Below are 23,289 nucleotides of genomic sequence, written 5' to 3'. Positions count from 1 at the left end.
AACAAAGTGGATGAAACTTTTAAATACACATTTATTTTACAAAATTACAACAATTTACATAATTTCATTATTAAACCTCCTCTTTTTATTGCGTTTACCGATTTTGTTCTTATTAATCTTCTGTTTCGGTTGTTTAATTCTCTCGCGGGCGGCCATCTTTAACCTCTGCGTTCTCTTGCTAGTCTTCTTCTCCTGTTTGACATTTTGTTTATGGATGTCCGCTTGGGTCTTTAGTTTATGGTTACTTCGCATTTTGTGCTGACTACCCTCTTTGGCCGTTAATCCTGCATATTCTAAATCATCGTCAGGTTTTCTGACGAACTGTCCGACATTGTTTGGACCGTTTTGATTTTTGCTCCTATTTTTATTATTCTTTCTAAACTCCCTCCAATTCTTGTTGTTATCTTGTTTGTCATTCTTGTTGTCTTGCTTTTCCTTGTCAAATCGTCCCTTTTTCATGTAACTCTCGTCAGGAGCAGAGTTGTGTTTCCTCTTTCTGTTTTTACGTGTGTTCTCTTGTTCTTTGTCTTGTTTCGCTAACGGATTGTTTGCTATAGATTTCTCTAATCTTTTCTTTCGTGCGTTCAAAGCTGTTCTGTCTTCTATTGAGAATGATACTATGGGTCTCTGAAAAAAAAAACATTCGATTAAATGTTGGATAGAAGCAGGCGTTACTTTGCGGAAATACATGATAATTACATGGAACCACAAGCTAAATCTGACGGACTGACTGACAGATGATCTATCAACGTACAGCTCAAGTTACTGGACGGATCGGGCTGAAATTTGGCATGCAAATAGCTATTATGACGGGGACATCTGCTAAGAAAGATTTTTTTAACTCAACCCGTTAGAGCGATCACGCACTCATCCGACCCGAGTCCGTGAAAATACGTTCTTACTTCTTTTTAGTTCACGAACTATTTGTATTGTAGCTTACGACATATGTCGTGGATATTTTTATAACCATATTTTCACGGATTCGGATCGGATGAGTGCGTGATCGATGTAAGGGAGTAAAACAGGTGTTTGAAATTTGTGTAGTCCACGCGGACGTAGTCGTGGGGATAAGCTAGCTAGATAGTAGATAAGGCCACCCCCCCTCTCCACTGGAGAGACGACATTAAACGAGTCGCAGGAAGCCGCGGCGGCGCAAGACCATGGCGTGTGGAAATCCCTACAAGAGACCTATTTCCGGTGGACGATGGTCCAGATGATGACTGTGTGTGCATCAAATTTTCTATAGCTTTGCAATCGAATGTTCACTTTAGTAGGGGAGCGAGATATACAAATACTTACATTGTTTTTGTCAAAAATATCTGGATTGTTGTTCAGCTTGCGCAGACACGCGAGCGCATCTTCGTGGCGAGTGAACATCACGAACCCGTAGCCTTTTGACCTGCGAGATATATATTATATATACAACTAGCTGACTCGGCGAACTTAATACCGCCTAACAGTCGATTCTTTTTCAGGATGTTTTTTAAATTTCTCTCCGTAAGAACCATCCCCGTACTTCAACGAATATTATGAAAAAAGAATTAGCGAAATCGGTTCAGCTGTTCTTGAGATTTGCGATCAGCAACACATTCAGCGATTCATTGTAATATAATATAGAGATAATTATTACAAAAGTTCTTGTGTTTAAAATCTTAACGTCAAGCAATAAGGTCTGTATTTCATTGGTGTACATTCGGCTTTAGTCAGCGTTAGGTTCCGCTTTACTGTGCAAACGAATTTTGTCAATGCGACTTAAAAAAGTGGTAGTACATACTATACCTAATTTAAATGAAAGGCTTTGATTTTGACTTCAAAGGGTATTTTTTGGTCCCAAAAGGGACTATACACGTTAGATTTAGTATACGCAAAAACCGAAACACGTGTCGTATATTTTTACATAAAGAATAAATATACAAAATATCAAAAATATTTAATGAAAACTTACGAAGTTATAAGCTTTTTGTATTGAGTCTTTGTCCCGCCAAAACATGGTCACCCCCAGCAAGCGACTATGAGCGAACGGGACGGATAGCATCGATCGTGCGCGCTCCCGCTCCCGCTCGCGCGAGTCGAATCAGCTGGTGCATGCGGTCAATTAACTAGGTGTTCAAACTTGCAGGGTTTTAAAGTATTTTTTTGGTCAAAATATAACCCGTAGTAAAAATGATTGCAATCGATTCTGTTACTGATTCTGTAAAAACTACTTTTCAGGTTTTGCGTATACTAAAACTGTTGGGATATTTTGAATTTATAGGAAAAATATCAGTAAAAAAGAAAAACTTGGACGTCCTGTTTGAAGTGAGTAAATAAGTCATCGAACGTAAAATAAAGGCTCTTAGAAAAAATAAGGATAAGAATATATTTAAATGTAAATAGTTTAGTTTACAGCCAGTTCCAACAAAAACTAACGTATATAAATTTACCAAAAGGCATGCCAAAGGGAACTTTAAAATTAACTCACGGATGCTTCCCATCTCTGCCCAGCGGCGCTCTCAAGTCCCGCATGACTCTAGCTTCCGTGATGACAGCCCGGGTGCCCACCGCGCGGACGCTGATGCGTCGCAACGCGTTGTCGTCGTAGTTCGGCGGCAAGTTGGACACCACGATCCGGTAGCGGGATACGAATCTGTTAAACAAAAAAAAAATTAAATCAAACCGAACTAGGTATAATACGATTTTAAAGTATTAAAATCGAGAAAAGAATAAACAAAAACCAATCACAACAAAGCATTCTCCCCTGTCTCCCGCTAACATTTTACTTACATACTCTTGAGGTGGAATTCTCTGTGTTAACGTAGACAAATATCCTATTATGGCCTACCTATTAGCCACATTGGCTATATGTTACCTGTTCAAGTTCTTGAGCATCTGCGTCTTGCTGCGTTCTAGTGTCAACCGTTTTGACATATCCGATGCTGACACGCCGACTGCCGCCTTCGTTCCCGCCACGATCACTACAAATATTAAACGGGGTTTAGTGCTGCAAACAGACGTACAGAACGCGGCAGAAAATAATGTACATCGACCTTTAGAAGGAGATAGCGCATTTGTAGAGCATTGTCTCTGTCGTTGAGACCGACAAAACGTCATATCGGTATGAGTGACAGAGACAACGCTCTACAAAGCCGAAATGTCATTCTAAAGGCAGATGTATATTACATTCTGCCGCGTACGTAGTTTGGCTCTCATTTGAATACGAACTAATCAAACTCAATAATACCTCAAATCAGATCAAAACAGAGTTGCAGAAATAGAATAAATACTTTGACGACCTCCCCGGCGCAGTGGTAAGCGCTGTGGTCTTATCAGGAGTAGGTCCAGGGTTCGATTCCTAGCAGGGCAAATTAGGAATTTATAATTTCTAAATTTCCTGGACTGGTAGGGGGCTTTGGCTGTGGCTAGTTACCACCCTACCGGCAAAGCCGTGCCGCCAAACGATTTAACGTTCTGGTACACTGTCGTATAGAAAACAAATTTCAATAGGCTACTTGACAATTTTTTTAAGTTGGTCTTAAATGGTTAATATTTGTCCTATTATATCAAAAAAATTAACACTATATTTTTTTGCGCCCTAAAAACCGTAAAACTTTAATTTAAAAAAATATTTTTCTTAGACAGGTGAAAACACTGTCGGCCATGTTTGGCCGATAGATTATCTGTGCTCTGACGTCATGCATTTGTAAACAACAGCATAACCACAGAGTACATTATATATACTGAGCATAACCTACCAAAGTTTAATAAACATGACTTCTATACTAGTTTACATGAAAAATATAGTAATTATCGTTATTGTATCATCCGAGAATGTAAAAAACGCATCGATAAAGACCACAGGAAAGTTGTGGATTAGAGTGCCCAGTGAAATAAATATACGTAACACGCAAAGACTTGCTTAAAGGGACCCTATATGACTAACGACTTCAACCCAAATTTATTTTTGCAAAGATCACTTTGTTGTAAGTCTTACTTAATAACTTATTCAATTTATAAAGAGAAAACGATATTTTTTTACGTTTACTATGAGTTTTTAGAAATATATAAAAACTAGCTTATGCTCGTGACTTCGCCCGCGTGGACTTCATAAATTAAAAAACCTCCATTTAACCCACTCAGGGGTGGAATTTCAAAAAATCCTTTCCTAGTGGATACCTTCTCTTTACCTACAAAGAACACACTCACCAAATTTCATGTATCTAGGACCAGCTGTTTAGATGTTTAGGCTGTGCGTTGATATATAAGTTAGTCAGGACTCTAAATTTTATATATATGGATACTACGTTAGTCCTCGCGTGACATAGGAATGACATTTCTTTGTTTACATATTTAATGACGTCACATCATGGCTGACAGCGTTTTCTGCGTTTCAAATAAAAATAAAAATTGTATTTTTTTAAATTGGATTCATATATCCATCCTGCGTTTTTAATAATTGTTATTGATATATTTCGTTGTTTTAAGCAAAATACTATAATAAATAATCATTTATTGGACGAAATTAGATATGAGTCAAGTAGCCTATTTATATTTTACTAGCTTATGCTCGCGACTTCGTCCGCGTAGACTACGCAAATTTCAAACCCCTACTTCACCCCCTTAATGGTTGAATTTCCAAAAATTCGCGGATGCCTACGTCGTAGATCCGTCCAGTAGTTTGAGCTGTGCGTTGATAGATCAGTCAGTCAGTCAGTCACCTTTTCCTTTTATATATATAGATTTCCATAACAAATATAGGTATTTACATAGGTTCTTAACACCCTTAAGTCTTGTTGACTTGTCTGGGCGCTGCAAAGGGGTATGGTTTAAAAAAGCTGCCATACACCTTCATCCATCATTCCATCTTAAACTGCATCATCACTTACCACCAAGTGAGATTGCAGTCACGTTGTATCTGAATATATTAAAAAACTAATTTGACTTGGTTAGCGGAAACCCACCTCCTTCCTTAACAAGGTACAGATTTCTATTGTCCTTGGGTTGTTTTTTATCTCCCTTCTGCAGGTTTTCCCTCTTCAGTGCGGGTTTGACTTGCAGCACTTGCCCCTCGAGTCGCAACTGGTCTGCTGGGAGAGCTAGGAAACTTTCTGCATCATCTTTATTCTGTGGAATACAGAAGATTAATTTAAGGAGTCGTTCAGCGAGTGACAGACAACGAATTTTTTTTAATTTTTTTTATTCATACTAGTGATGTGTGACAGCGTAGGGTGGCGTGGTGTGTGACAGCGTAGAGTGATGTAGTGTATGATAGCGTAGGGTGGTGTGGTGTGTGATATGGTAAGCTGGCGTGGTGTTTGATAGCGTAGGGTGGCGTGGTGTGTGATAGCATATGATGGCGTGGTGTGTGATAGTATAGGGTGGCGTGGAGTATGATAGCGTAGGATGGCGTGGTGTGACAGTGTATGGTGGCGTGGTGTTTAATAGCGTAGGGTGGCGTGGTGTGTGATAGCGTAGGGTGGCGTGGTGTGTGATAGCGTAGGGTGGCGTGGTGTGTGATAGCGTAGGGTGGCGTGGTGTGTGATAGCGTAGGGTGGCGTGGTGTGTGATAGCGTAGGGTGTCGTTACGTGAAGTGGCATAGTTCTGTACTGCATACTCACCACAAACTTAACAAATCCTGTTCCTTTAGAGTGCTCGGTCATTTTGTCGACACATATGAGCGCATATTTGACGGGGCCAGTGCGCTCCGCAAACGCACTCAAGTGGGAGTTGTCCACACTGAATGGTATGTTTGTTAGGAACACTGTGCAACCGTCTTCTGCGTCGTTTAACTTTGTCCTGAAAAATTGTATTATAGTTGAGGCAAAAAAGGGATTTTTCTCAATTTATTAAGGAAGCGTATATGAATGTGGCACAATTTGAACCATCTCCTTTTCACAGTTGCCAATATAACAAATATTACAAATAATAATAATTTCAAAATGGCCGCCATGCAAATAAAAAAAAATTCAAAAGTACGAAACCCTTCGTGTGCGAGACCGACTCGCACTTGACCGTTTTTTCTTGTTAAATAGAATCATAACTACCGTTGAAAATCAGGTTGTGTGCTTGTAACACTCTTCTCATCATCGTCATTTTCATCGTCATCATCATCCCCAGACTCTTCATCATCCTCATCATCACTTTCATCACCATCACTAGCACCATCTTCAACCTCAGATTTAACCTTTTCTTCATCTGAATCACTTCCTTCTTTATCACTCTCTTCAGATTCACCTGATAACAAAAAAATAAGTACATGTTATGAGGGTTCAAAATTCAAAATCCAAATAATTTATTCAAAATCCTAATCCTAATATAATATTATAAATGTGAAAGTGTGGATGTTTGGATGTTTGTTACTCAATCACGCAAAAACTGTTTTACAGATTTGGCTGAAATTTGGAATGGAGATAGATTCCCGGAAAATCAAAGAGTTCCTGCGGTATTTTGAAAAACGTGAAAAACGGACGAAGTCGCGGGCATCAGCTAGTAAAAAAATAACCCTAGACATACCAAAGACTCACTTTTAATCTTATCCTTGACATCATCAGTGGATATGTTGATGGGGGCATCGTCATCGCTGTCAGACTCCTCTTTCTTGATTTTATCTTCCATCTCTGTCTGTTGGTTGACCACATGTCGCATGTACTGGTTTTTGGGCACTGCCCAGTCCACTGATATTGGTCTACCTAAAAATATTTAGATTTTAACTGTCAGTGGACCTTTTTGTCAACATTATATTAAGGGTGGTGGAAGACATGGTCTGCCCGCGAAATTCAAATTTAATTTGGTTTTTCACAAACACAAATTAGGCTTATGGCATTCAAATTGAGCCCCTAGCAGTATCATCTTCATAGGCTTATATAAAAACCTTTACTTGAGAGTGTCTAGTTTAAGAAATTAGTCAAAATATAATGAGTTTGATGTGAGCTACTCACAAATTAGTCATTACTCAACAAAACCATTGATCAATATTTCTATACCAATCTCAATACGGTGGTAAACAATAAACATAAATACTTACCTAAAAATGGCTTCATATTAGTATTAGCCAGTGCCTCTTTTGCCATCTGCACATTCTTGAAAAGCACAAACCCACAGCCCACCATCTTCCCATCGGGCTTCTTCAGCAAGCTGACCTCCAGTACTGATCCATATGGCTCAAAATGCTGTTTCAACGTATCCTCAGTAGCTTTAAATGATATGTTACGGATTATAAGACGGGCTTTCCTGTTTAATCTGATGAGGTTTTTGTCATCTTTTGTTTCTTTTTTGACTTCTGACTCATCTTCACCTGAATAAGAAAATTGGTTAAATTAATATCACTTAAGCAGTATCCATATTATAAATGTGAAAGTGTTTGTTTGTTGGTTTGTCCTTCAATCACGATATAGTTAAAGACCGTCATCCTTCTTTAAAAATGTAGAAAATATAAAAAATGGAGTTACTTTTAATTTCAGGTTTAGATTCCTCATTTGATGCATCATAGTTAAAATATCTTTGCTTTTGCCCCTTTTTGTTCTCTTCCTCAACATATTTGTGTTTTGGCACTGCCCAAGAAACAAATATAGGGCGACCTGGAAAAATATACAAAATAATATTAAGGATGGCCCCCAACTTTAGCTCTACAAAAGAACAAAATATTTTCAACTAAGAAAACTGAAAAATACATTATTACTACATCTTCTTAGACATATCTATCGACACCTGCCCAAATTGTTGTAGCCACCAAACTGCAACTTTTCAGAAGAGCATTCTAAAGATATAAATTGAAATAAAAACTACATTTATCAAAATATTTTTGTGAAATTTGGTATTTAAATGCTTATACTTTGTAGAAATAGGTACTTCACATTAATGAGGATTTTGTTCATACAACATTTTACTTAATTCGAGGGTCACTAATAAGAAGAATGTGTTGTTACAATCAGAAATTATAAACTAAACACATCAAACTTAACTTTGCAAGAAGACCTAATTAGAAATGGGGCTTACCTAGAAATGGTTTTTTATTTGTCCCAAACAATGCCTTTTTGGCCATGGGAACATGTGTGTAATGCACAAAAGCGGAACCTACAAGCTTGCCATCTGGTTTCTTCAGTAGTTTAATCTCTTCAACTTTGCCATACTGAGAAAAATGCTCTTTTAAACTTTCTTCCGTGGCTTTAAAAGATACGTTTTTTACAATCAATCTAGCGTTTTTATTAACGCCGTCTTTATATTTTGTGTTGGATTCAGTGTCCATGCTCTCTTCTTCACTCATTTTAAGTGATAATTTGTGTTATTTATCTAATAACAAACAAGATAACCCAACTTCACAAACACGTGTGCTATTTGTTGATTATTATTTTATAACTTCACTAAAATTCATTAAGGTTAGGCAGTGAACGCGTTTCAGGCACAGCTACAATTTATCACAATTATTTAAGGTAATAGAAATGTGATAGAAATTACATTTATAAATTATAATATTAGCCGCAATCGCAGTCGCAAATTGTAAACAAAATCGATTCAAAAATGTCATGATGTCAATGTCAAATCGACACTGAAGCTGACAGTAAAGTTCGATAAGTTTCAACGATAAATGTTGATTTAAATTTTAATATAAATAATCAATCTTTTGCAGAATTTAATTTAAATGCAGATGGGTTGTTCATTCATTGCAGATTAATAATAATAATATTTACAAAAACCGGAATTCAATCGGTAAAAGTAAGCTCGTTGCATAGAGGGACATGCCCATCCTTAGTCAGCTGATTGTCAAAATTGACATTGACATTAAAAAGCCTCAAAATATTTCATGAAAAATTTATAACTTTTATTTAAATTCTTACAATTTTAACATGAATACTCGTAATTTGTTTCGTATCTTAAGCAGGCCTGTGGTTATAAATAGTATGTGTAAAAGGAATAAAGGATACAAGGTTGTAAAGCGCCCCGATCCGAAGACGTTAAAAATGCCTAACCTAGCCGATGCACCGAGTATTATGACGATAATTAAAGAAAAACTACGTTTAAACGGACCTCTAACTGTGGCTGAATACATGCATGTAGTAATTACTAATCCAACTGAAGGTTACTATTGTTATTAGATTAGTTAATTGATATTGGACATGGACCTAAAGGTTGGTCTTACTTTGAGCAAAATATAAACATTTGCTTTCAAAGGACTCACTTTTTTTGCCACTTCTTCCTGACAATAAGGGTCCAAGGCAGTGCAACAGTATGTCTGTGTGACTGTGTATGTTTGACACAGTTTTGCAACTAAGTAGCCGAATCTATCTTGATGAAATTTGGTTCGAAATAATGGCAATAGGTTAACTTAAACCACAAAAATTAATTTTAGTCCAAAACCGGAAAAAAGAAGTGATTTCTAGGCAAATGCAGCATCAGAAAGAATCTTTTTGTCTATCTGAGTCAAGTGACAAATCCTAAACATTGGTTAACTTAGTTTAGAGATTCCTTAGCAGTATGGACTATGTAGAATACCTACTGTACTGTGAACTTACTTAACAAAGCCCAAAAAGATCTGAAACAATTGGAATGATGCCTATGTCAAAAAAAAATTTATTTCTTAGAAATTATTAAATAGAGGGTCTGCCATGATTTGTAAAATCCACATCTGCTGTTGGTTTTAGGTTTGCTAACCATTTGAATTTTGAAATAGTATATTGCTAAAAAAGTATGTCAAATGTTTACGACGTCAACAACGTGAGTGTTTTGATGTTTGATATAAATATCGTCGGTTAAATGGAAAAATGACATTTCTCAAAATTTTCAGAAAGTAAGGTTATCATTAAAAAGAGTCTGTTATCAACATTATTTTTATATGGATAAAAGACACTTTATAAAATTACACGTTAAGCTCACTAGATGTCGCAAGTGTCATTTCGGTACTTTATGTTCATCTGCCATATTGGTTGTAGAATAACGTCACTCTGCCATTTGCAACCCAGCCACGGAACTGAGTACATGTGCGTTTTTATAGAAAATTGTCATTTTTCAAAAAAGTGTTTGGATACGATTGCAAAAGGTAAGAAAAATTTATAGAACAATGTATTTTTTTGAGAAATTACGTTTGTTCTTTAAAATTTAACTGTAATTGTGTTAGTAGCTTATATTGAGAAACGACATTTTTAGAAATGTGACTGCTTGTTGTGAAATGAAGTTATTGATACTCGACTTATTTGTAATTATGACATTTTTCTGTATAGTTTTTGTACATTTAGTATCATGAAGTTCATCAGAAAAATGTAACAATTTCAAATATGACTGTGAATGCTTAGAATGAATATTTATTGTATTGTGTTTTTAAAATAATGACGGTTATCTATTAAAATACATAGTACATTTTAACGTTAAAGTACAAAATTAGTTAAAATGATTGAATAAAATATTTGATTAATTTTGATTTAACCTTTAGAATAAAAAGATGGGTTTAAAACTTCTTTGTTTTTTGTAGGATGAAGCGTGGTGAAAAAATGGTAAAAATGATTACGACGTCTAAAGAATTTTCTAAGGAGAATCCAGTAGAGTTTAATTCAGTTCAGTTAAAGTCAAATGAAGATCCACAAATATCTGTAATATCTTATGTGCCCGAATTCATAAAACCAGTTACTACAGAGCCCGAGCCAGTTTTTCAAGACCATACCTCAGCTACTGAGGATAAATATCCACCAAACGAAGTATCTACATCTAAATTATGTGAGATTATCGTCGTCGAACCACTGCAAAATAATTTGAATTGCACACGCACTCCTTTGATTAGTTTAAGTAGCAATGTTAAGGTACCGACTCCTATTAGCAACAATTCTTTTTTGGATTTACAAATTATTCCATACCTGCCAAATGATCAACCTGGGCCGAGTACAAATATTATGGAATCAGCTGATGTAAGTGATTCAAAATCAGAAGAAAGTACTAACGTTCTCTTTTCAGGCCAACCCAAGACTTCATGCAATATAATAATATCGGAATCAGATATTTCCTATGAGGACGATGACGATAGTTCCTTCAACTCCATTCCTGATAGTCAAAAGGACTTTTCGTCTGACGACGTAGATAATGACCCTGATTTTATACTACGCAAAGATCTTGCAATGTCATCGACATCTTCGGAAGATGAAATCGCTACAGTGAATGAAAACCTAGAAAATACAGTTGACGATGGAAACAAAAAAGCAAAGACTGGCCGAAAAAGAAAAGCTGTACCGGAAGAATGGAGCAAAAATAAAGCTAAATTATTAAGAAATTCTGGAAAAGCGTATACATCGACATCGAAGTCACAAAAACAAATGCAAGAAAGACAAATAAAACCAACATGCACTGAAAAATGTAAACTGAAATGTTATAACAAGATTAGTGAGGAAAAGCGGAAACTTATATTTATGAATTACTGGAAGATGGGAAATTTAGATAAGCAACGTCAATTTATTAATAAACATGTAACCGCAATAAAACCGAAGTATAGATATATTCGCGAAGGAAGTACAAGAAAAGATTATAACCATGCCTTCAATTTTGAAGTAGACAGAGAAATAATTCGGGTTTGTAAGACTTTTTTTAAAAATACTCTGGGTATATCCGACAGACCGATAAGAACAGTAATTTCAATGCAAAACTCTACAGTTGGAGGGTTTCTGAATGAGGACAAAAGAGGAAAGCATCGCAAACACAATAAGCTTGATGCTGCAATTATTGATGGGATCAAAGAACATATCAATTCTATACCTAGAATTGAAAGCCACTACTGTCGAGCTAGTACGAGTCGGGAATACATTGAAGGAGGTCTCTCTATTGCACAGCTACATAGGGACTATATTACAAAATGTCGATTGGAAAACGTTCCTCACGCTGATTATCAAATATATTACAATATATTTACCAAAGAATACAATATTTCCTTTTGGTCTCCGAAAAAAGACCAATGCGAGGATTGCGCTGCTTATAACAATGCAGAAGATAAAGAGCCGTTAAAAATCAAATATTACTCGCATTTAGAAGAAAAAGATTTAGTAAGAAAAGAAAAAGAGTTAGACAAAGAAAATGCCAATGAAAAATGTATAATTGCCGTCTATGATTTGCAAGCTGTAATGCCGTGCCCAAGAGGTGATGTATCCAATTTTTATTATATATCAAAACTTAATGTTCTCAACTTTACTATTTACGAACTCGGATCCAAAGACGTAAACTGCTATGTCTGGCACGAAGGTGAAGGGGCCAGAGGAGTCAATGAAATAGGATCCTGCGTTTTAAGTTATTTAAGAAATTTACAAGATAAAATCAAAGACGATTTTGATGTCATATTTTATAGTGACAACTGCTGTGGACAGCAAAAAAATAAATATATGATTGCAATGTATATCTACGCCGTAACTTATCTAGAAAATTTAAATTCTATAACCCACAAGTTTCTCATAAAGGGTCACTCACAAAATGAAGGAGATTCCGCGCATTCTGTGATTGAGCGTAACATTTCAAGGTCTTTGAAATCCTCACCTATTTACGTCCCGGAACAATACATAACATTGATCAGAACTGCCAAAAAAAAGGAAATCCATACAAAGTCCATGAACTAAATCATGAGAGCTTCTTTGACATTAAGAAAATTGCAGACGGTGTCGGTTCAAATTTTTCAAGCAATGAAGACCGAGAAAAGTTAAAGATGGGAGATATTAAAGTTGTCAGAGTGGAAAAAAAGTTTAATGATCGATTCTATTACAAATGTTCGTATAAGAAGATAGTTTCAAACTGTCATGGTCAAAACTAGAGCTACCAAGAAAAAAACTAACTTGTGTTCCGAATTACAGCCGCTGTACTCAACAAAATTGGATGTATCTGACACTAAGAAAGCCGGTATACTTACACTAATAGATAAAAACATAATTCCCCGATTTTATAAAAACTTTTATCAAAGTCTTTAACCAAATAATCTCACATTGTTTTTCTTTTGTGTGATACGTTATTTACTAAATAGTTTTTTTTTGGATTTTGAAATCATCTCAAAAACCTATTTACAATATCTAGGTAGACTGAGTATGAAACTTTACATATATTTTGGAATATTTTAATTTTTTTTGAAGAGGCTCTATAACTTTTAAATAAGTAGATACTAATAATATTTTAGTTTTATAATTGATTGGTAGAATCAGTACAAAAATGCATACTAAAGCTAATAATAAAAAATTGATTTACATAAAGGAGAAAACGTTTTCAATATCTTATGAAACATATTTTACAGATTTTACAGTTTTATATTCTTATTCAAAACCCAAAATAAGCAGATTTAAGTTTAAGCTCATTGATCTCAATATTGTTGCCATTGATTTATCTAATAAGTAGGGATTACTCTTAAAATAGAGGTTTGTTTATGATTGTTATTGCATATAATTTTAAGTGGATTTGTAATTATTTGAATACCTCAATTTATAAAAACCATATACTTAATAAAACCATATTTTTTCCATTATTGTGTTACATTTTTACAAAATTCATTCCGCAAAATGTTTTTAATTATGTAGAAAAATGACATTTCTTGCTAGAAATACCTCTTTTTTAGTAAATTAGTTAAAATAACCACACCATCTTTATTTTCATGTAAATACCTTTAAAATGATATATAACACTTACACATAAATATAAAACTCAAAAGGAAAAATTAGTATTAATTGAAGTGAAAACTTTAAATGCTTGTATTGTAAAATTTGTTCTTTTTGAATAACGTCACTTTTCTATTTAACCGACGATATGCTGATTTGACTAGTAGTCACCATCCCTACTGTAGGTAAGGGCTAGGTGAATTATTTCAATTAAAATTATATGATTGGTTTTATTTTTAGGTTACTATGAGAAAAAAGATACAATAGGTGAAACAGGAGATTTCGTAACCTCACCAGAAATTAGCCAGTTGTTTGGCGAAATGTTGGCGGTTTGGTTTTATGCTGAAACCCAGAAGATGTGCCCGGGCAAACCTTTGCAGATTGTTGAATTGGGCCCAGGGAAAGGCACACTTATGATTGATATATTGAGGGTAAATATGGATCGACAATCAATTTTAGTACTTATTAGTATTTTTGAAAATCTTTATAGGCCTTGCAACATTTTTATGCACATTTTTTTACGAATACACAAACTGTATTGAGAGTATATTCTTTGCTACATCAACACAAAAAAAAAGTCATGCCATGGAAGTTTAGACTCATTATTATTCTAGTACAACATTTTTACTTTAGGGAACCCCCCTCCAACTCACTTAAGCTAAATATCAATGTTAACCTGACTGCATCAGTAGGAGGGTAATATTTTTCCTGTAATGATTTGCATTCTAGTTTTATTTAAGAAAAATTCGCTGCTATCATGTTCATTGTTCAATGGCACTTCAGCTCTTTTTGAGCCCTGTATCTTTTACATTTTTCTGCCTGAGGTACATGTTCTTTAGTTGGCACACCAAACCTTGTCTTGCCATTAGAAAAGAAGAACGAAAAATATTTACCGACACTTGTGCAATATTTATGCCCCTTGGGAAAATTAACTTAATGAAAATGATGAATGAATATTTTAGGTGCTGAACCGTTATGGTTATAAAGGGGCAGATCTGAGCCTCCATCTTGTGGAAATCTCATCACAAATGCAGTTGGTACAAGCTAACAGACTTTGTGTATCACATGCTGAAACTGATATAGAGAGTCCCCATAACCGAGAGGTAAAGAGATTCACCAATACAGGCTATAGGATTTTTTTATTTGGCCATAATCACACCTGATGTGATGATGTGGCCTAAGATGGGATGCAGGATATCAGAATTCTGCTTTCCTGCCACCATAATCGGGAAATTTTAATGAAGCAACAATGAATCTTATTCTGTTATGTACAATCTCTAAAGTAAACTAGAATGACAGGTCTAAAGTTGCTTTTCCTTTCACAATGCTCCCTGCAAAAAAAGATAGCAATATATATAGTCCTGTCAATTTAGTAAAGTTTAGAGTTTGTGTACAGGTTTAGCCACATTGTATATTGTACAAGGTTAAATAGACAATGAGTTGAAAGAAGGACTCATTTTTTTTACCAGACAGAAGTTTGGTTGTGGCCTGGTCCTGGAAACCAATCGTCACAAATTTTGTGTCTTGACTCAACCTGGTTAACTCCTGAAATCCAAATTAGTGCCAGGGATTTTTTAGGTCATTTTTATATTAGTATTTGTGTGTTTCAGGGTGAAACAGTAAGTGGTATTAAAGTGTACTGGTACAATGATCTGAAGAAAGTGCCAAATAACTTTTCTTGGTACATTGCACACGAGTTCTTTGATGTTTTACCCATTCATAAGTTTCAAGTAAGTTGAATTTTCATTTCAATTGACAAAATATTAAACCATATTTTTATATTATTAAATACACACTTATAAAATGAGCGCTAACTGAGTCTTTCAGTGACCTAACTGGTCCACATTAAACCAACAGGTGTCAATAGAAGCCAACATTGGCGTTCTTGAACACAGTGCTGGCAAATAATGTGATCACGTAAATACTGGCAATGTCATAGAAATTTCAACTCTTAATTTTTATAGAAAACTGAAGATGGCTGGCGTGAAATCCTTATAGACCTTGACGAGAATGACAAACTACGCTATCGAATATCAGCAAAGGAGACACAATCCACCAGAGTCCTTGTTAGGCCTCCTTTAGATGCTGGAGACAGGACAGAGCTTGAGATAAGTCCAAGAAGCCTTGGCATCGCCAGACAACTTGCAAACCGGGTTGATCAGTTTGGTGGTTTGGCGTTAATTGCTGATTATGGACATTCTGGAGAAAAGGGGGATACTTTTAGGGTAATACTTTGACTAATCAACATGTTCACGCTATTAAATCATATGTTTACGAGTATATTTTACCAACCCAAAAATTGCTGTGCCCTGTCTCGATTTAATCATGATTTCCAATTTCTGGCCCCCTGGCCCCAAACCAATTTTTTATCCATCAAGAACACGGATCGCGGCCCGTGGTTAAGAAAAGTGTCATATTATAGACTAAGCAGCCTGTATAGTTGGACATTTGACTAAACTTATGCAAGCGTACGCAGTACAAGAGAGAAAATAATCGATTGAATTAATAGCGGATTATTTGAATCAATTATGGGCAGCACGGATTGTTATCCATATGATAGAGTAATAGCGAGAAAGAGTACAGCTTTTTCCTGCTACATTTATGTTATTTCTGGGGTTTTTGGAGAGCTTCAAGAGAAATGCAGTTATGCCGTATGTATTATTACAAGCTGTGATTCACAGTGACTCACACATCGCGCGGGTGCAACCACGCACCTTAGTTTTTAATCTACCTACATCTTATAACAATTTAAAAATAGAAAATCGCTTAACAGTATAATTTAAATTAAGGTTTGACTCACATTTTTTATAGGCTTTTCACAAGCACAAAATTGTGGATCCACTACAAAATCCTGGTATATCAGACCTAACGGCGGATGTAGACTTCAGTCAGTTGAGGATAGCTGCGTCCATGACACCTGGAGAGGAGAACTATGCGCTGGTCGTTGGACCAGTCAATCAGATGGACTTCTTAGCACGATTACGTGCAGATGCTCGATTACAGGTAAGATTTTAACCCAACAGAATTGGACTTCCAATGTTGGACATTAATGGTTTACAGGTTTCAGCATTGCAATGCTTCATGTTGTATTTTAAATTTCTTTGAAGCTTACCTACTCATGACGTCATCCATATTTTAATTTGTTACACATCCTGTATTCAATACAGTGTACGGGTAGCGGTGTGCAGGCTCGACCGTACCAAAGGGGAGATCTCCCACCGAGCGGTTGGTTGTGCTCGGTAGCGCCAGCTGGGCCGACGGTTGTATCTTGAAACTTCTATATATATTCCAGACTGCCGAACACTCTGTTAGTGCGAGTACTGTCGGCGGTACATTTGTTCGGGACTACGTCATCGATTGAACAGCGCCATCTAGTTTATATTGTGGCAACCGCCACATCACTCCCCTCCGAGACGAACGCGTAGTGTGAAGCAGTGAAGAGAGGTGGCGTTGTAGCGTGAAGGCGTGTGAAGGGCAATGGCTGCTAACCATCCAGAGAAGCGGTGGACCAGGACGCTTGTAGCTGGTGATGGAGTGCAGGGCCATTGTGCCCCGAGGCTGTGCTACATCCATCTTACAGGCCTCGATGTGATTGCTGTTGCTGTAGACTTGGAGTTGGGACGAGACGTCGGGCTTGCGGTGTGTGATCCAAAGGTGTTGCGGTGTATGCGATCACCCTTGATCACATTATGTGCGCAGTGCGGTGGTGGGCGGTTGATCTTCGATGACGACGGCTGTTGTAGTGTGTGATCACTCTTGTATCAACGTCGGCTGTTGTTGTGTGCGACCACTCTTGATCTCGTCGGTTGTTGAGATGTGCGACCATTCTTGATCACGTCGGGGTCACCAATGTACGGGTAGCGGTGTGCAGGCTCGACCGTACCAAAGGGGAGATCTCCCACCGAGCGGTTGGTTGTGCTCGGTAGCGCCAGCTGGGCCGACGGTTGTATCTTGAAACTTCTAAATATAGTCCAGACTGCCGAATACTCTGTTAGTGCGAGTACTGTCGGCGGTACATTTGTTCGGGACTACGTCATCGATTGAACAGCGCCATCTAGTTTATATTGTGGCAACCGCCACAACAGTAAATTTTAATATCTCTTTAATTTGTATTTTAAATTGTTTTAGATGTTAGTGGATAATGCCAAGACGGAGAATGACAAAGAAAAAATTAAGGCTGCTTATGACATGCTCGTGAACCCAAAGAAAATGGGTGAAAGATTCAAGTTTATGGCCTTTTACCCTTCACAAATGGTACAAATATTAGAAAAGTATCCTCCATTAGGGTTTTCAGCTCCCCAAGTGTAATATTATAATGTTTTAAATTATATTATTTGAAATAGAGTAGGTGAATTATTTGTTATTTGTAAATAAATTAAGATTTCTAATGTGTTAAATATATTTTATTTGAATCTATAAATAGATTTTTCTAGATACCTATGACTATGATAGACAGAGAAATAAACTTTTTAATTGCGTTCCCTTATGTATAGTGGGTGAGTAGTACATATAAGCATACTACTCTATGCATATAAGTGTAGAATCTATTAATGAACTAAACTAATTAAAAATACATTTTACATTGATGAAAGATAATGTAACAAAAAGGCTTAGAGTCCAGAGCCGTGACCCAGAAAAAAGAAATGTAGGCATGTCCAAAGATCGGAATTATCGAAAAACCGTTAAGAAATTAATGTATTCTATAAAATATCCTAAAACAAATATTAGGTAGGTATGTAATTAATGAAGTGCAAATTTATTTAATTTTGATTATTTTTGCTAATTTTGGTTTAAAAATATAACAGAAACCAATTTTAGCACAGATGCATAATATACCTACCTACTTTCCCCAAGATATTTTTGAGCAATTTTCACGCTGTGATGAAATGTCAAAATCCCAAAATTTCAGTGGATTTGTGCCAGAGAAATCTAGCAGATGTGAAAAATTGTAAATTGTGATGTTCACAGTGTTAAGAACTAATGATATTAAATACATTGAGTGCTGATAAAAGTGTATTTCAAACGATTGGTGGAACACACGCTGTTCGAGCACAAAGACTGGAAGTTGGATGATTTAACAGTTTTGTTAGGTGAGGATGGATTTTCTTTTGTTGCGATAATTTCGTCGCAGTTTAATGATACGTAGCTGTAATAAACTCTGGTGTTGAAACTTATCGTGGAAACAATACTTAGCTAATATATCAACCTAAATTCAGACTAATTACCAGTTAGATCTAGATTTTTAGTGTACTCGGTGGTTTTAAATTCTTGCCCATTAAACTGTTTTTCTTGAGCTTTCTTGTCTTTTAGGCATATTTTTTGTATTCAGATGTTAACGAACTTACAAACGTGTTATAAGTTTCTTATAGTTAAGAGCATTGAGCTCCTACAAATGGCCAATGAACTGTAAATCTAAATTAATACTCAACTGTTACACACAACTTATTTTGTTTTGATTCAGTCTCTCTGAACTTTTCATAATAACCTATATGTTTTATTGATAGTATTGCACATATAACTACTTACTTACTATTTGCAATTCACCAAATTTCATGAAAATCGGTTAATTGGATGGGCAGTGAAAAACTAACAGACAGATAGACACACTATGCGATACTTATAATATTACTATGGAAGTATGGATTCATGAAGCTAAATGTGTATTATCAAAGTATAACTACACAACCAACAGCTTCATACCTACTCAGGTAATTAAAAAAAGTTTTTAAGTTTTAAATTCTCAATTTTCAGATTTTTCACTTTACTTGTGCTATAAGACATTTCTACCTGCCAAATTTCATAATTCTAGGTCAACAAAAAGTACCTTATAGGTTGTGATTCCCTTGATGGGTCTTCACAAACACAACAGCAGATAGACAGACCACAAAGTGATCCTATAAGGATTCCTTTTCCCTTTGAGGTACGGAACCCTTAAATCTCCATAGGAACTCCTTAGTTTTCTGGGATAAAAAGACTATGTCACTCTCCAGGACTGAATTTTTATCCATGCAATATATTGATGAAGAACTGTTACTATTTTTTGGTGTGATTGAAGAATAAACTAACAAATAAATACACATTCACATTTGTAATATTAAGTAGTAGGATTATAACATGTTCACTATAAGGATTAAATTAGCATATGCACGCAACTTCGTCCACGTGAACTACACAAATTTCAAACCCCTATTTTACCCCCTCAGGGGTTGAATTTTTAAAAATCCTTTCTTGGCGGATGCCTACATCAAAATAGTTATCTGCATGCCAAATTTCAGCCTGATCCGTCGAATAGTTTGAGCTGTACGTTGATAGATCGGTCTGTCAGTCAGTCAGTCAGTCAGTCAGTCAGTCAGTTACCTTTTCCTTTTATATATTTAGATATTATGTGCAAATGCAAAGATTGTTTTGCAAATATCATTAGAAAGAAATATTCTAATGGTTGCACACGTAACACAAATGCATTTTAATTTTTATTACATGCACTGTGTTATGTAATTCCTTTATTGTATAATTCTTTAATAGAGACAGATGATGTTCAGAATGTATGTTTTAAATAATTTATGTATTAGTTTTGTTCTTAATTTACTTGTAACTAGGTATTTGATATAGATGAAGACTGATTATTAAAATATTGCTAGCGACTTGTTTTGTATGTAGAAATGTAATAATGTTTAATTTATTTTAAGTAGGTACTCAACAATTTTTTGGAATACACACATTTCAAACTCTATTTTACCCCTTTAGGGGTTGAGTTTTCAGAAATCCTTTCTTAGCGGATGCCTATATCATATAAGCGCTGTTGTCTCATTAGTGGGAGGTCCCAGGTTCGATTCCCGACAGGGGTTTGGAATTTTATAATTTCTAAATTTCGGTCTGGTCGGGTGGGTGACTTCGGGCGTGGCTAGTCACCACCCTACCGACAAAGCCGTGCGGCCAAGCAATTTAGCGTTCCGGTACGATGCCGTATAGAAACCAAAGGGGTGTGGACCCTTCCAGGTTAGCCCGCTTCTAGCTTAGACTGCATTATCACTACCACCAGGTCAGATTGCAGTCAAGGCTTACCTTATATCTGAATAAAAAAATATGACGTCATTCACTCAGACAGAGCCGCAGACAAAAACGTCTGTATAGCAATAATGTCACTATAGTTACAATCGGAATTGAATACCACATAAAAGCCGAGGTCACCTGCGCTAGGTTTCCTTATTTAGCGTAGGCCGCCCGTCGAGACCGGAACATATTGGAACTCCTTAAACGATGTCCACTTCCGGGAGACGTCACTAGTTGTCTCGCATTCCGTATCCACTGCATCCTCGAATAAGTCCCGCAAATTGCTATTATGATGGAACTATGTCACATTAACATCGAAATGACGTCATTTTGACGTCAGCCGAAATAAAAATATACCATCAGCTCGAAACTTCAATCTAGTGCTGACATCACTAAAATGAGGGCCACGCGCATTAGCAATTTGCAGGACTTAGGTATATACCATTGCTATTTGCATTGTAGCTGTGATAGCCTAGTGGTTAGGACGTTCGCCTTCTAATCGGAGGTCGGGGGTTCGATCCCGGGCACGCACCTCTAACTTTTCGGAGCTATGTGCGTTTTAATTAATTAAATATCACTTGCTTTAACGGTGAAAGAAAATATCGTGAGGAAATCTGCATGCCTGAGAGGTCTCCATAATTTTCTCAATGGTGTGTGAAGTCTACCAATCCGCACATGGCCAGCGTGGTAGACTATGGCCAAAACCCTTCTCACTCTGAGAGGAGACCGATGCTCTGTAGTGAGCCGGTGATGGGTTAATCATGATGGTATACCATTGCATGGGAAGAATGATGGTCATGTCAAACATAGACTTGAGCTTATGCGCATTACTTCAGCCTAAGGCGCAACGCATACGTGGTAGAGTAAAGGTAGATGTTCGGCGCATCTTCTAAATCGAAATATATAAAAGGAAAAGGTGACTGACTGACTGACTGATCTATCAACGCACAGCTCAAACTACTTTACGGATCGGGCTGCAATTTGGCATGCTAGCTATTATGACGTAGGTATCCGCTAAGAAAGGATTTTTGAAAATTCAACCCCTAAGGGGGTGAAATAGGGGTTTGAAATTTGTGTAGTCCACGTGGACGAAGTCGGGAGCATAAGGTAGTAATATGTAAAAGGAGAAGGTGACTGACTAATCTATCAACCAACGCACAACTCAAACTACAGGACGGATCAGGCTGAAATTTGGCTTGCAGGGCCCGATTGCGATCTCGATCTGTCACGGACTACAGTGCGACAAGGCTATCTTGGCGCGTGGGGAATATCGGAACTAACGTTGCCGTCAAGTGTCCCCTTTGTTCTTGTTTGAATATTCTAAGCCTTTGTTCTCCAACAGCGCCCCCCTTTCAATGTCATTCAAGTGCCAAGAGAGCCTTGTCGCACTGTGAATGTGTTTGTTTTCGTTTTATCGAGCTTGAAATCACAACGGTACTGAAAAAGTTTTTACTTCAAAACTCGGCTCTGTCAGTATGCGCTGGCCCTAAGAATGTGCTTGAATGTTCCAGTGTGCCCCGGAGCGAGGTGACCGGAGATGAGCTCTCCACCGCTGATGCAGGTGGAGGTCGAGGTGGGGGACGACGCTATGGAGGTGGACCCCGCCGCCGACATGATACCGGCTAGGTATGACCATTTTGCTTTACAGTACTTACCATGAAATATTTAGAAGATAGCGGTTTCGTAGAGCGTTGTCTCTGTCTTTGAGACAGACAAAACGTCACATAGGTACTCGTATGATTGACAGAGCCAACGCTCTATGAAGCCAAAATCCCTTTCCAAAGGTTGATGTACAATATTTTCTGCCGGCCACTATACATTTTTTTTTCATTTGATGATAATGCCAGATTGGCCATACGTGTCTGACTGTTTAGTAGGTAATGTGGCTAATTTCGTTGTACACAATCTCTAAACTAAACTAAAATGACACGTCTAAATCTATTGCTATCCCTTTCATAATGTTGTTTCCGGAAAAGGATAGCACTAGATTTAGACCTGTTAATTTAGTTTAGTTTAGAGATTGTGTACAAGAGAATCGACCCCATTGTCTACTTTTAAAGCGTCTCCTTACGAAAATTGGTAATCATTCCGCTCTCCATACATGCGGATTGCGATTTGATGCGGATTCGTATTTGCAACAAGTAACGCCCAGCAAAGAAAGTGGGCGGGGCCAGAAAGGCGCGTGCCTCGCGCGTGTTTGTATCTAGTTGATATCTTCGTTCGCTAACTGACCAATCAAAAAGTGTACAATGGTACCCAACAGGGGTGTTACGGATATTCGCATCCGCATCCGCAAAAGCGCAATGACTTCGCATTGACATAGCGCGCATAACTAAACTAAATTTCCCCGAAAGTGTGAAAAAAATGCTACAAAAATTTTGGTGTATGAAATATTTGAATATCTACTACTAACTCCAAATATAAACCCCTAAGCACACTTTTTCGTGTCTTGACGTACTCTTTACTATTACACGAGGTCGCGAAATTGGGTTCAGTGTCGCCTACAAGGTCTTTTAGCAGGTAGCCCTCGCATTTTGGGAGGTTGCCAGTTCCGTACTCGACCTTGAGGGAAAATACACCTTGCTGTGTTGAGCTTAAAGTACAATTTGAGTTGGTTGGAATGTTGTCATTAATAAAAGAGAGCAAGTCCTCATTTTTGTGGTC

At 36.9% G+C, this 23,289-nt stretch overlaps 4 protein-coding genes across 4 annotated transcripts in view; 3 read left to right on the top strand and 1 right to left on the bottom strand.

The window, feature by feature from the left end:
- Positions 1 to 11: 11 nt before the first annotated feature.
- Positions 12 to 8,493, bottom strand: LOC117992941 (RNA-binding protein 28). Its single transcript, XM_034980668.2, has 11 exons — positions 7,973 to 8,493; positions 7,426 to 7,554; positions 7,002 to 7,271; positions 6,502 to 6,666; positions 6,022 to 6,211; positions 5,596 to 5,773; positions 4,938 to 5,100; positions 2,849 to 2,954; positions 2,462 to 2,626; positions 1,300 to 1,399; positions 12 to 627 (listed from the first exon to the last, which is right to left on the bottom strand). Exons 1-11 carry the CDS (start codon positions 8,238 to 8,240, stop codon positions 55 to 57), a joined length of 2,307 nt encoding a protein of 768 aa, XP_034836559.1. The 5' UTR covers positions 8,241 to 8,493; the 3' UTR covers positions 12 to 54.
- Positions 8,494 to 8,735: 242 nt separating this feature from the next.
- On the top strand, positions 8,736 to 17,968 carry LOC117992947 (protein arginine methyltransferase NDUFAF7, mitochondrial). The gene is made up of 7 exons (XM_034980678.2): positions 8,736 to 9,052; positions 13,816 to 14,006; positions 14,538 to 14,678; positions 15,186 to 15,305; positions 15,540 to 15,800; positions 16,387 to 16,578; positions 17,704 to 17,968. The coding sequence occupies exons 1-7, from the start codon at positions 8,821 to 8,823 to the stop codon at positions 17,881 to 17,883; spliced, it is 1,317 nt and encodes a 438-aa protein (XP_034836569.1). The 5' UTR covers positions 8,736 to 8,820; the 3' UTR covers positions 17,884 to 17,968.
- Positions 9,716 to 12,555, top strand: LOC117992943 (uncharacterized). The gene is made up of 2 exons (XM_034980670.2): positions 9,716 to 10,010; positions 10,440 to 12,555. Exon 2 carries the CDS (start codon positions 10,441 to 10,443, stop codon positions 12,553 to 12,555), a length of 2,115 nt encoding a protein of 704 aa, XP_034836561.1. The 5' UTR covers positions 9,716 to 10,010; position 10,440.
- Positions 17,969 to 18,374: 406 nt separating the features above from the next.
- Ubr1 (Ubr1 ubiquitin ligase) overlaps positions 18,375 to 23,289 on the top strand; it is a 44,584-nt gene continuing 39,669 nt past the window's right edge. The window contains exons 1-2 of the mRNA XM_034980692.2: positions 18,375 to 18,665; positions 22,137 to 22,251. Coding sequence (XP_034836583.1) covers positions 22,163 to 22,251 — 89 coding nt within the window. The 5' untranslated portion in view covers positions 18,375 to 18,665; positions 22,137 to 22,162. The remainder of the gene's footprint in view (positions 18,666 to 22,136; positions 22,252 to 23,289) is intronic.

The sequence above is a fragment of the Maniola hyperantus genome, chromosome 22, assembly GCF_902806685.2.
Source record: "Maniola hyperantus chromosome 22, iAphHyp1.2, whole genome shotgun sequence".
In the NCBI taxonomy this organism is placed as follows: Eukaryota; Metazoa; Arthropoda; class Insecta; order Lepidoptera; family Nymphalidae; genus Maniola; species Maniola hyperantus.
This window is presented reverse-complemented; position numbering and strand designations above follow the sequence as displayed.